Source organism: Carassius auratus, unplaced genomic scaffold (genome assembly GCF_003368295.1).
Source record: "Carassius auratus strain Wakin unplaced genomic scaffold, ASM336829v1 scaf_tig00215316, whole genome shotgun sequence".
Taxonomy (NCBI): domain Eukaryota; kingdom Metazoa; phylum Chordata; class Actinopteri; order Cypriniformes; family Cyprinidae; genus Carassius; species Carassius auratus.
Genome location: NW_020528035.1, coordinates 2,187,785 through 2,200,957, shown reverse-complemented (window position 1 = coordinate 2,200,957; position 13,173 = coordinate 2,187,785). Strand labels below are relative to the sequence as shown.

Here is a 13,173-nt window from a genome sequence, read left to right as displayed (position 1 = left end):
TGTTTGCACTTTCATCCATATATATATATATATATATATATATATATATATATATATATTACCTAATCAAGTAGGACTCTATAAATGTAATTGTCTTTGAAGTACTGCTTGAAGGCCACTTACTGCAATGTATTGTTATTGTATATTCATACATATTTAAGTGTTGCTTGAGAATATGAAGGTTTATATGAAAAGCGTCTATATTTTTAGGCATAAAACAAAGAGGAAGTGTGCACAGACCCTTCCAGTGGCCCCTGGTTTAGCTCTGCTTGGCTGGGGCCGTCAGTAGGTTGCCATCCTAAACTCTCCGTGAATGTTTGTGTAATCTGTTTTCTGGCAGAACTAGCAGGGGAATGAAACAGAGACCACCAATTACAGTTCATTTTCCCTGTTTGGAAGGAACCAATAATCTTTATGAATATCAACACAGGCTTTGCATTAGGATTAAATAGCATATTTTTGGAGCAGTAAGTGATTCTTCATAAAACAAGGCAAATGTTTCAAGAAAAATCTTTCAAAACAACTTTGTATCATATTGTGAGTTTGAAGTTAAAAAGGAAATGTAATTGTAGAGCAGACACAATTTTTTTTTCAAGTGTGGTTTTATTTTTTTATTTTTTGTTTCATTGCTGTCATTGCAAGAAATTCATATTTTTAATATAAACTATGAGCATTTTTGCAAAGGAAAAGGTTTAAAATATATTCTAATGGCAAAGTCAAGATGGCTTTTTACAGAAAAGCAATTGCTTTTTCATTGTATTTCTAATGTAGTCAATGATTTATGAACTATCATCTATCTATCTATCTATCTATCTATCTATCTATCTATCTATCTATCTATCTATCTATCTATCTATCTATCTATCCATCCATCCTTCCATCCATCTATCTATAAATGTCAAATGACATCAGGTAACATTTTATTTATTTTTCTTTTTTTTTCTTTGAATAACCTGTTTGATCTGGACAATTACATTTTCACAAGTGGTTCATGCACTGCATGAAAACTACCAAACGAGGCTCCGTGGAAATACATGACTCTGTCAACATTCTGCAAAACCAACATATCAGTGGTGCGCAACCTGAGAAACAGATTTTAGGTTTTGCAGAAATGTCACGTATTTGCACCTCAGTTTGAAAACTACACGGCATGCTTTTATCGTCCACACTAACAGCTCTCTTTCTGGTCACAACAGGAAGGCACATTTGATCTTGAGACGAATGGATCGGATCAGTCTGTTCTGTCGCTCGCTGCTCCGCAGTGGCTTCATCCAAAGCCGAACAGAGAGTGTGTCGTACATGCTGTGTCGCAGTGATGACACGAGACCAGGCGGCACTTTATGGCACAGTTCACTTCACGAAACCCAGCTTGCCTGCCTGGAGAAAGTCATTTCAGTGCAACGCAACATATACGGAAAGTCCAAATTACGATGAGACAGGAGATGTGTGGACTCGACCTTCTCTCTTTATGGTCTCCAGCTTGTCTGTTCTTTTTCTAAATCCAAATGACTTTGAGACTGTGAGAGGAGATGTTGCTGTTTCTTCCTTTTTATTTTCTTCTTTCTTTTTTTCTATTCCAAATACAGAGAGCCTCGGATAAAAAAAAAAACAAAAAAAAACAAGTATATTATTATTATTATTATTATTGTTATTACTATTATTATTTCTCTTGTACGGACATCAGAGAGACTGAACTACTGAAGGACTATTTACGAATGTAAGAATTTAACTGCATGGTGCTGCAGAACTCCAAACCAGGTTCCCTGATACTCAGTTTGCAAACATATCTCTCGGAATACCGAGCCAAGCAAGACGAGGACATGATCTCTCTGTGGTTTTCCTTCTTTTCTATTCAACCCTTTTTGACACAATTATATTAATCTATATATATATATATATATATATATATATATATATATATATATATATATATATATATATATATATATATATATATATATATATAGTTTTGCCGCAGTTAATTGAGAAAACTATCTAAGAATACTGTCAGGGTCACAGTAAATGCTTTTGAGAACAAGTATAGGCCTGTCACGCATATAATCTTTAGCCAAAAGAATGTTCCTTTACAGTGTCCAAAGAAATTAAAGGGGGTATTGCTGGCCAATGAGACCAATAGATTTCATCAAAGTGAATAATCTAATGTATTTGGCAAAGGATTGTGGTACAAAAGAAAGCATTGTGCAAAACCCTTCTGTAAATGATTGTCTGGGAACAAAGTGTTGTTAAAAATGCAGTTGGAACTGAACAAACGGTAAGAACATAGCCTCAACACATTTTCAGTAAGTTACTATATTCCATGCTATATTCATTGTGATAGTTAGATATGATATTGTAAATACAACTGTAAATGCAGTATGTAATAAGTGAATATGATTTTTTTGTGTGTGTGTGTGTCTGTGGAGGAAGTGGGGGGGTGGTCTATTAAATATGTGTATAGAATCTCAAGATGTTTTCTCTGTTTTATCTGGAAATATGTGAAGAATCAATTAAATTGAGGAAACTCCTGTTATATTACGTCACAGGCAATCTCTATATTATAGAATGCCATTGTGCTTATCACACACCTGTTTTAAAACTGTAAGATGCTCAGCGATTAAAAAAGTAAGTCAACATAAATTAGGGTTATAAGGATTACGGTTATACTTGGTCTGAAATATTGTCTGTTTGCTCATTGAGTACTTATGACTTAACAATGCAAAACATAATGGTCTGCTAATACACATGATTTTCAGATTCATGTGTTTAATCTTTAAAAAAAAATATCTCAGCAAGACTACAATAATAGCAAATTTCAACACCAGCTGCGTACATAACAATAAACATTCGAGAGATCAGGGATATTCTGCCTACTGTAAGTGGTGTGCTGAAACCCCTATGGTCCTGTTTATTTATCAAATCCAATTTTTAGTTCATGTCTGCATGTATTGCAGTCTATGTACAGTACTTAGGGAAAGCAAAAGTGTTGAAGGAACTCAACATATGTAGCATTGTGTTTCTCCTGAATTCCTCACAGTAATTAATTTGACTTAAATTGAACAAAAGTGATTGAGCATACAGAATTTAATGCTAAATTGTAGTTCACTATATTCATGTAGTGGAACTATTATTCAGTTAAGAGTAAGGATGGGGTAGGCGAACTTTATGGTTTTATTTAGCACTGCAACCTCTTTCTTTGTACACACCTCACAAGTTTGCTACTGGGAGATCCACATCCATCAAAGAGGCCAACGTGAGATTGCCTTAAATTCAGTTACTAGATGTGACGAGGCGTTCGGTTTAAGAACTGCCACAGGAATGAGTTAAGCAGTGCTGTGAAATGTCAGATTACTTGAGCATGTTCCTCCCAAACCTTTGTTGTGAACTCTTATTTGTTTCATGATTACAGTTCAGAATGCCTCAGTATTATGTCCTGTTCTAAAGCTAATTTGAAGCAGAATTTGTCCATTAACTTCTGTTGCAGCATCAATGCAAATGTGAATTTAATTTTGCATCCTGTTTTTCTTTGCAATAAATAATCTCATAAATTGAAAACCTTAAATTTTCACAAGATTAATATGTAGATGAAAAAAATCCTGTAGTTTAGGACAAATTCACATCCAGAGATTCTGTAACATAAAAGGGTTGGGGTAGATGAGAGTGATGAGAAATAAGTGTGATGGTCTCTTCTTCCCCGTGGACACAGGGATACTTCTGGCTCCCAAAAGCTCAAGCTAGAGCAGCTGCTCAAAGACTACAGAAGTAATTTCCATCTGTTTAAAATTTGGCCTACTGATCAATTGAATGCTTCAAACTTTTTTGACAGTTCTTGATATGAACTTTTTGTTTTTTAATATATTATATAAATATTAAAGGGGGGGGGGGGGGGGGGGGGGGGTTGAAATGCTGTTTCATGCATACTGAGTTTTTTACACTGTTAAAGAGTTGGATTCCCATGCTAAACATGGACAAAGTTTCAAAAATTAAGTTGTACCTTTGAAGGAGTATTTCTGTTCCAAAAATACTCCTTCCGGTTTGTCACAAATTTCGGAAAGTTTTTTTCGAGTATGGCTCTGTGTGACGTTATATGGAGCGGAATTTCCTTATATGGGTCCTAAGGGCACTTCTGCCGGAAGAGCGCGCGCTCCCGTATAGCAGAGCACTGAGAGCACAGACATTCACTGATCAGAGCGAAAGCGTCGCGAAATGTCACAAAAGGAGTGTGTTTTTGGTTGCCAGGGCAAGACAACCCTGCACAGATTACCAAAGAAAAAACAGCATTAAGGGACCAGTGGACGGAGTTTATTTTTACAGAGCATCAACGGAGTTGTGCAAGTGTTTGTGTTTGTTCCCTGCATTTCGAAGATGCTTGTTTTACAAACAAGGCCCAGTTTGACGACAGATTTGTGTATCGTTTATTTCTTAAGGATGATGCAATCCCAACGAAAAAGGGTCACGATCGTGTGTTGGAACCGCAGGTGGTGAGTAAAACTGCTTAAAATATATCTGCCTCCTTGTTAGTGCGTCCGCCTCCCATTCCGGAGACCCGGGTTCGAGCCCCGCTCGGAGCGAGTCGTTGCTGCTGCTGCTCTCATTCAGTTTCAGCCTCTGGATCTGATTCTGGATCATAAATATACGCTGAATCTGACTGTTTGTTTTGGCTGATGGTTTTTTCCTCGGTAATGTCACAGCTTCCAAACGCTCTCAATGAAAAAGCCTACTGGCGCTCGTGATTCTTTAGCTCCGCCCACACGTCACGCCTCCAGTCGGTCGTGTTTTTCCGGGAAAAATCGGTACAGACTATCTTTCTCTTATGAATATAATAAAACTAAAGACTTTTTGGAGTTGTGAAGGATGCAGTACTACTCTATAGGTATTCAAGATTTACAGGATATTGAGTGAAAACGAGCATTTCACCCCCCCTTTAAATAGTATCCTTGGGTGTATGCACAATGATTTTCAGGAAACAGTCCGGACTAACCAGGTATTTTCTCCAACAGTGCATGTACTATGGTAGTTACATCATTGTTCAGGCTGAACACAATGATCTGATATAATCAAGGAGCATTAATAAGCAAGTTGATGTGGCTTTCAACTAGCCCTACAGAGAGATGCAGCCATATGCAGATGTTCAAATGACAGTAGGACTGAATTTTTTTTAAAGACAGTTCAGTTGTCTTAATGTTACAGTCTGCCTACAAGCAATTACTCCACCTTTAAGTAATTTTGGATGAAGGAAAATTAATTAAAAATTAATTAAAAAAAGCTAAATGAATAAATGCTCACAAGTTTGTGGGAGTGCATTGGATTGCTTTCGTTCCGTAAGTCAGAGTCAAAACCTGATGAAACCTGAATTTATCTAAATTCAGTATCCACAAGAAAAACTGAATTCAAACCCAAAATGCTGAAATGGTCAAAATGAAGATGACCTTACTCTTTTAGCATTTTATTTTATTTTATTTTTCAGTAGATGCATTAGGTATGTTTGCTATAATCTAGAGCACCAAAGTATGCAAACAACAGTAACACTATGCAAAAAAAAAAAAAAAAAAACAGATTCAGTTTGTTTACATTAGTACAGTATACAACAGTGTTTACTAATCTAGGATAATGCTCATTTATAAATAAAGTATTATTCATTTCTAATTCTTGTTGGTTCATAATATTAATTTATGCTACGGTAAATGTTAAAAGTAAAATAAAAAGTTAGTATACATACACCTTAATATAAACCTAGATTAATATATTCTTTAAAACTATAAATCATTGTTATTTCATTGTTACCAATATATATATATATATATATATATATATATATATATATATATATATAATCTAATTTTTTTGAATTGAGAGATGAGATAGACTGACTGGACATTTGCAACAGTGACTAAATTCAAAACTACATTTCTGCTGCAAAGAAGACATCAACTCTGTCCACATTTGAGGAATCCCCTGAAGTGGAAACAGTTATATTGTATATGTAGGAATCAAGCAGACGTCAGAATTTTGCTTAGAATTTATTAGCAATGTGAAGAGCAGACATGGCCAGCATCACCAAACACAAATGGGTTTTAATAACAGGCACAAAGACGTCCGTTTACACTTGAAATCCAACTCTTGATGCTGATGTAACTGTAATGCTGATGACAATGGTGGATTTCTCAAATTTAAATAACTTTCATTAATGTATCCTTGTGTTTAATGCAACTCTTTAAATATACAAGGCATTTTACTGGTACACGTTTTCACGTCACTATTTACAACCGGTCAATACATTCATATTAACCTTTAATAAAGCTCTTGATACAATTCCATTAGTTTGTTTTCTTAGATTTTCTACCATCTGACCAACATTTCAAATAAATATAATTTGACATTGAGGACTCCCAATAGTGAGTGCTAGTCAGGGAAGAAACTCTGACTCATCGAGCACTGATATTTTGCTGTGCCCATCCATATTTTGACACCTGGACAAACATATTGGCAGGCCAAAAACAGCAATGTGTTTTCTTCACCTGTCCAATGCTGATGCATGGGGGCTCTGAATTTCATGGATTTTAAGACACATTCAAAATGTTAGCTACAAACTGGGAAGAAGTTTATGAATTTCATTTTTAAAACTGATTTCTCCTATTGCAAGATATACCATGATCACATTCTCCTCTCCTCGGGACTGCCATAGAATAAATGCACTGTATTAACAAACAATTACATACATATATTACATTATTATAACATTTAGTTACAATCATGTCCCAACTGCATTAATGGCAGCATTTCCATCGCATGGAAAACTGTGAGGTGCGACTTAATGAAATTCGGTCACTGAATGGCAAATATCTGAAGTATTGTGGTTGTTCTTCAACTGGAGCAATGGATAAACGAGTAAACAGAAAATAAAAATAATATAAGAGCCCCAATAATCAAATTTTACACATAAGACCATTGTACAAATAACTTACATAAACAATAAAAAATATAACTTACAAAAGTATAACACTCTCAATAAATAGTTCTACTATGTACACTTTTGTATGTTGCTAATAGACGCAAATCACTAAAATATGGAAATATGGAGGCAGCAAACATTACAGGCATGAGGTACAGCAAGAAATCCTATGATGCGTACAGTAGTGTGTGTCAAACAGCCCAATGGCAACTTCATTTAACAAGCCAACATACACTCTTCAGACCAGTATGCTTTGAGGGATTACTGATGTCTAAAATAAAGCAAAAAGAAAAAGCATTCGGCGTAATTGCACTCAGAATTGGTTCTGGCATTTCTGGATTGCTAACTTGCACATAGTGATAGAGAAACAAATAATAAGTCTGGGAAGAGTGATTCAAAAAGAAAGAAAAAAAAAAAAACTGGCAGGCCTGCCAATCATAAAACCTGTCAGGATATTGGCAAGTTATTTGATGTTCGTGCTAACTTGGTGACATGGTTGCTGATCAGTTTTGCTGTCCATCTTGACAATAAATGCTGACTAATGTTATCTCGAGTACAGTTACATGATTTCAGGTAATAGTAACTTGATACACTTGTTCTCCCAAGAATATATAGCAAACAAAATCTTTATACATTATTATTATAATTCTTGTTCTCTCGTGCTTCATATAGTTTTTTATTTGTTTTTTTTTTGTTAGTTTTTTTTTTTTTTTTGGGGGGGGGGGGTGTTGAAGTTCCTTCATCATCATCATCATCATAATAATAATAATAATAATACATCCTTCAATCTAACTCACAAGATGGCTAATAAAAAACAAAACCACAACAACATCCAAACAACATACATATAATGACCCATTTAAAGTCTTAATTTTCACACTCTCTGAAACATAAATATTAAAGCCAGTTTCCCATTGTCCCAAAGGTTTGTTCAGACAGGGCATATCAATCCACTAACATGTTTCCACGTCACGCTGCTCTGCTGTTTACGACAAAACCAGACGTGAAGCGAGAGGAACCACAATAATCATCAGTAATCACAGAGGCATATGATAGTATCATACAGTAAAAGGAAAATCAAATCTTACTAATTTCACCACGAACACGTATTCCCTCCCAAATTGTCCTGCCTAACAATAGCAGCGATTTTAGAAGTTTTAACTTTCGTTCAACGGGCTACCGAAAAAAGTGCAGCAACTGAGGTCATTAATACAAATACTGACTACTGGTACATAAGATATTTATTAATCTTGTATTTTATTTCTTTTTTTTCTTTTTTTCTTTTTTTTTTTTAGAAATATAGCCTAAATGACTGCACTCGTGACACCACAAGCACAATAAAATAACATATTGACTTTGGCATCTGATCATGAAGTCTTTATGCCACATACATGAGGATTCAACACTAAAAAAAAAAAAAACATTTTGGTTGTCTGACTTTCTTCTAGATGTTTCTTTTTTTTTTCTTTTTTTTTTTTTGTTTCCTCAATCATAAATGTCATAGTTACTATACTTTAACTACCATATGTCTACAATTGCACAAAGTGATGCCTATTATTAAAACATCACACAAAATAATCTTTAATGCTTTAGCATGTAATCCATGCCAATGTTCAAGGAGCCTTGGCCCAATCGCACTAAATGAATAACCTCAAGGATAAGACAAACCTTATCAGAAATGTTAAATGCTATTTTTCTGCATAAACGTGGATTTTTGCACTTGGCAAACTCTTCAGCAGGTGAGTACCACAGTAACATTATACTTATTTCTTTACCATGTGCTTCATCATTATGGCTTGTGGCATTTTGATCGAACAGCCGATATAAGGGGATATCACTATAGACCCAGGGGGTTAAACGTAGCTCTCCCTAAAGAGTTTAGCCACAATTATAATTAAACACACCTGAACAAGCTAGTCAAGATCTTTAGGCAGGTGTTTTGGAGTAGGGCTGCAACTACAGTCTTCAAGATGGCACTCCAGAAGCAGGTTTGACGCACCTGATACAGAGAGTCAAACCTGGAGATTCAGACATTAGTGAGAAACTAGTTAAAACATGTCAAGGCCATAAGGGGAAGAGGTTTGTTTGAAGAAGAAGTCCACAGTTGGTAGCCAAATATTACACAAAAGAACAAATAAATTAAACCTATATAGCGGCTGCTTAACTTGATTTCTGAATGCATTTAAGCAATAGATCTCCCAAAAATGAGTTTTTAGTTTTACTCCCGCCTCAGGCCATGTAGATGGATTTGTTTCTTCATCACACAAATGTTAATTGATGGACAGGAATGGTGTGGTTTACTTGTGGACTGGTGTGATGTTTTTATCAGCTGTTTGGACTCTCATTCTGACGGCACCCATTCACTGCAGAGGATCAATTTGGTGAGCAAGTTATGCAATGCAATATTTCTTCAAATCTGATGAAGAAGCAAACTCATCTACATCTTGGATGGCTTAAGTTTGAGTACATTTCAGCACATTTCCATTTTTGGGTAAACTATCCCTTAAAGTAATAATCATTAAAGTGATATTAATTTTCTCTCTTTTTCACTCTGATTTTGAAATCTGATTACAACTTTGCATATATAAAGTAATTCCGATTACCATGAAGCTAAATTGTTTTCCTTTTTGTCTTTTGGCAAAAGCACATACAAGTGGTTACGAAGTTGGCACATGTGCAGTAAGCTACCTTTGAAACGCTTTTGACAGCAGATTCACTGAGATTAGAAAGAGTACGTAAGAGTCTCCATTTGTCGTCATCATTCATATTACATAATTATGGTCAATTTAAGAATGCAAAGAACCGCAGAACTACCACAGCAGCGGTCCATAGTACTTGTGCAGTCTTCTGAAGCTGATGGGTTTGTGTGAGGAACAGACCAAAGGTTAAACTGTTTTTAGTTGCTGAAAATTTTTCCCTCCATCAGAGCTCACAAATATCTTCCACGATTGCGGTCAGACTGAAATATGGCACCTTTGGACGTCACACCATGCTTTGATGTCATCGGTTCTCATGTGTGTTGAAACCAGAGAGTGGAGAATGACATGTGAGATCTGCAGTGGACGGAAAGATTTTCTGTGAATATTCACTTTAATTTCAATCTCTTCATCACACAAGACCTGTATGACTTCAGAAGACCTGAATGGAATACTGCTTTTTAATTGAACTGTCATTTTTATGGAAATTAGGTGCATATTTTAAGATTTCTTTTTTTTTTTTTCTTTTTTTTTCTAGTATTTCACACACACAAAAATTAGTAAATTATAGTATCTTCATATTTTGGGTGAACTAACGATTTCAGTTAAATAAAATATGTATGTCAATGGCCTCTACATTCAGGAATTTGTGTCTATTTTGCATTCGGACCAGGATGAGTTACAATTCAGCACTGGCCTGGAGCTTTAATGGGAGGTCTTCGGTCACGGATGGTTATATTGATAAGAGGTAAGTATTAAGGCAGACTGACGGCACACTAGATCATGGCCTGCATATTCCTGTTGTCTGTTGTTTGACTAATTAGCAGCAATCGTAGCAGCAACAACAGCAGCCATGCTAAAGAAACCAATTCTTTCTCACCATATCTATGCACAGATCTATCGGAGTGCATTTAAAAAAAAAAAAAAACTCAAATTGCAATTATTTTATAACAGAACATAAATAGTGTGCGACAAGACTGGCAGCTCTTCCCTATTGCGCATTTGTATTTGATAGATTTGTATAGTTTCAGGAACATTAAAACAATCACTGATTACTGAGTATGATCTTTGTTATACGGACACAGGTGAGGGCGGAAATGCCACACACCACCTTCCTGGGATGACTGAGGTCACATCCAAGACAAACTAAAACAAATCAAGTCCCCTAAATGAGTTTGAGAGTGCATTTCTTCTTTTTCTGGCTTTGGTCAAATCAGTCTGGTTCCCTTGCGATGCCTTGTTTTAATTTTTTTGGAGGGGTTGTGAGAGACCTACAAATGGCATAAGGTCGGGACACACCAAGTCGGTAGCAAGCGACGGTCTGGCTAGTTTGTTTGGTGTGTTCCACTCGTCGACTCTCGTCGGGCTCAAGTTGGCAGCAGTCTGATCTGATTGGATGTTCAGTTTAGCGAATGAGTCAGTGGCTAAGAACTCAAGTGAAAGTGAAAACGAGTACGTAAATGAAGGGCGGTACCGACAGAAAGCTGTTTAAATGTTACATGATCTTTCCCAATCAATCAAATGTTTTCATAACAACGTGAGCCACTTAAAATGATTAAAGTTATCAGCGTTACTGAAATTCAAAATGGTAAACAAGCACTGCTTTGTTTACGTTTCGTTTATCTGCATTAATCTTGTATATCTTTGTTTTCGGTTTCTCCTTTTAAATGACCAATATATACTATTGATAGTTGCGGATATAGACTGTTAATTCCTCTCATACATGCACAGAATGCACGTGGCTGTAGTATGTGCGGTGTGTTCGAGCGCAGCTTTTTGTCCGACGCGAGACGACACCGTCTGCTTTCGTCGCCGCTAGTTCTTTGAAGTCAGCTTGGTGTGTCCCGGCCTATACACAAAACAGCTTTGGTCCTTTGTGAGGTCTTGACATTGGGATCCTTTTCCAAATGTAGTGTAAGAGATAGCAGGTAGACTTGGACTTGGAAATGATGAACAGCTATAAGAGGAGAGGTACAATTGTGAACCAGCAGCATTTCTGGGAAGAAGATCTCATCCTGTCCCAGTCTGCACACCGGCTTGGTGGTGCGTGTTAACCAAGTGAGTGCAAGTGCTCTCCCTTTCGGTTCTCCAAAGCGTTGGGGTCCCGGCAAGCGCACTCTCTTCGGATGTCACAAGACATGGGGAACGGAATCACCTTTAAGAAGAAAAGAAACAAATGTTAAAACATGGTTCAGAGTAGACTCTTAAAATAAAGATCCCATAAGGGGTTTTCACAGTGATACCACTGAAACAGGGGTGTCCAGTTTCTTGAAGGCCACTGACTTGCAGAGTTCAGCTTCAGCACTAATTAAAAACACATGAATCAACTAATTAAGGCCCTCAGACGTACTAATATCTTCCAGGCAAGTGTGTTGGAGCTGGTTGGAGCTAAACTCTGCAGGATATTGGCTCTCCAGACACCCGTTTCATAAAACAACCATTTTTAGCTCCCCAAAGAACCGTCCAATGAACCTTTCTTAATAGAATGATGCTATTTTTTCCTCATTTGAAGAACATTTTAATAATCTGAAGAACTTTTTTTCCACTATTTGAGGGATGGAAAGGTTCATGGATGTTAAAGACACTGGAACTATCGATGCCAAAAAATATCCTTTATTTTTAAGAATGCAATGATAGCTTTCATCATTGGTCAAGATGTCTGGACTTGGTACGGACTTGAAAAATTGATGAGCCCCTTGGAGGGATTGAAAATAGAATTTGAATGTTGTTTGGCACTTGACGTCACAATTGAATGTTGGCGGTGCGTCACTGACACCAGCTGCTGCATTGCGGCCTCCCTCGGGACAGGCCTCAGCTGCTTTTCAGGATAAAATGCATCTCCAGTCACTCAAAACTAGGACCATATGTGCAGTTCACATTTGCACATTCACAGAACCATTTGTCTTAGCCTTAGCGTCTGAACAGACTGAGTTGTTCATGGTGTGAATTCATATGCTAATTTATCTTGGTGCACAACAAAGTGGACTTTCTAATTCCTAGCATCGATTATGGAGTAATATCCAGCCTTTTTGTTCCTTAAAAACAGATGAGGATTTGAGGAAAAAGGCCAAAGTGGAGGCACTTCCGTATAAAATCTGTCTGCAGAGGCATTAGCAAGTTAATTCCCTTGAACACTGCGAATATTTTTTAACGTGAATAATGCAAGTGAGGCAATTAAACTCATGTAAACCGAATATTGTGATCAAGTTAATGTGATTATACTCATAATTAGAGTAACAATGATTGCAGTACGTGAAGTACTGCTATTGTGCAAACAAGCTTAAACCTTCTTCAATGAAAAAAAAAAAAAAAAACTATTTCCCTGGCTAAAAGATGAGCACTGAAACTAATATTGCAATTATATTTAATTAAACTGTGGCCATCTTCACTACATTCGACACCTGAAAAATGGTGCTATTGCATTTTTATGAAACGAGAGAGTGAGTCTGTAGTGTGATACGAGAGACTTAAAACTAGTTACCTGGAGAAGTGGACTCATACACAACTATTATACATATTATACTATAT

At 36.4% G+C, this 13,173-nt stretch overlaps 2 protein-coding genes across 3 annotated transcripts in view; one reads left to right on the top strand and one right to left on the bottom strand.

Annotated features, from left to right (window-relative positions):
* Positions 1–1,582, top strand: part of LOC113094240 (astrotactin-2-like) — a 500,635-nt gene extending 499,053 nt beyond the window's left edge. The window contains exon 23 of one of the 2 annotated variants that reach the window (XM_026259926.1): positions 1,197–1,582. In XM_026259926.1, the coding sequence (XP_026115711.1) occupies positions 1,197–1,434 (238 nt within the window). In that variant the 3' untranslated portion in view covers positions 1,435–1,582. The remainder of the gene's footprint in view (positions 1–1,196) is intronic. The other variant, XM_026259927.1, reaches the window with a different exon arrangement.
* A 6,823-nt stretch (positions 1,583–8,405) lies between these two features.
* Positions 8,406–13,173, bottom strand: part of pappaa (pregnancy-associated plasma protein A, pappalysin 1a) — a 102,217-nt gene continuing 97,449 nt past the window's right edge. Inside the window, exon 23 of the mRNA XM_026259935.1 lies at positions 8,406–11,800. Within this exon, the coding sequence (XP_026115720.1) occupies positions 11,696–11,800 (105 nt within the window). The 3' untranslated portion in view covers positions 8,406–11,695. The remainder of the gene's footprint in view (positions 11,801–13,173) is intronic.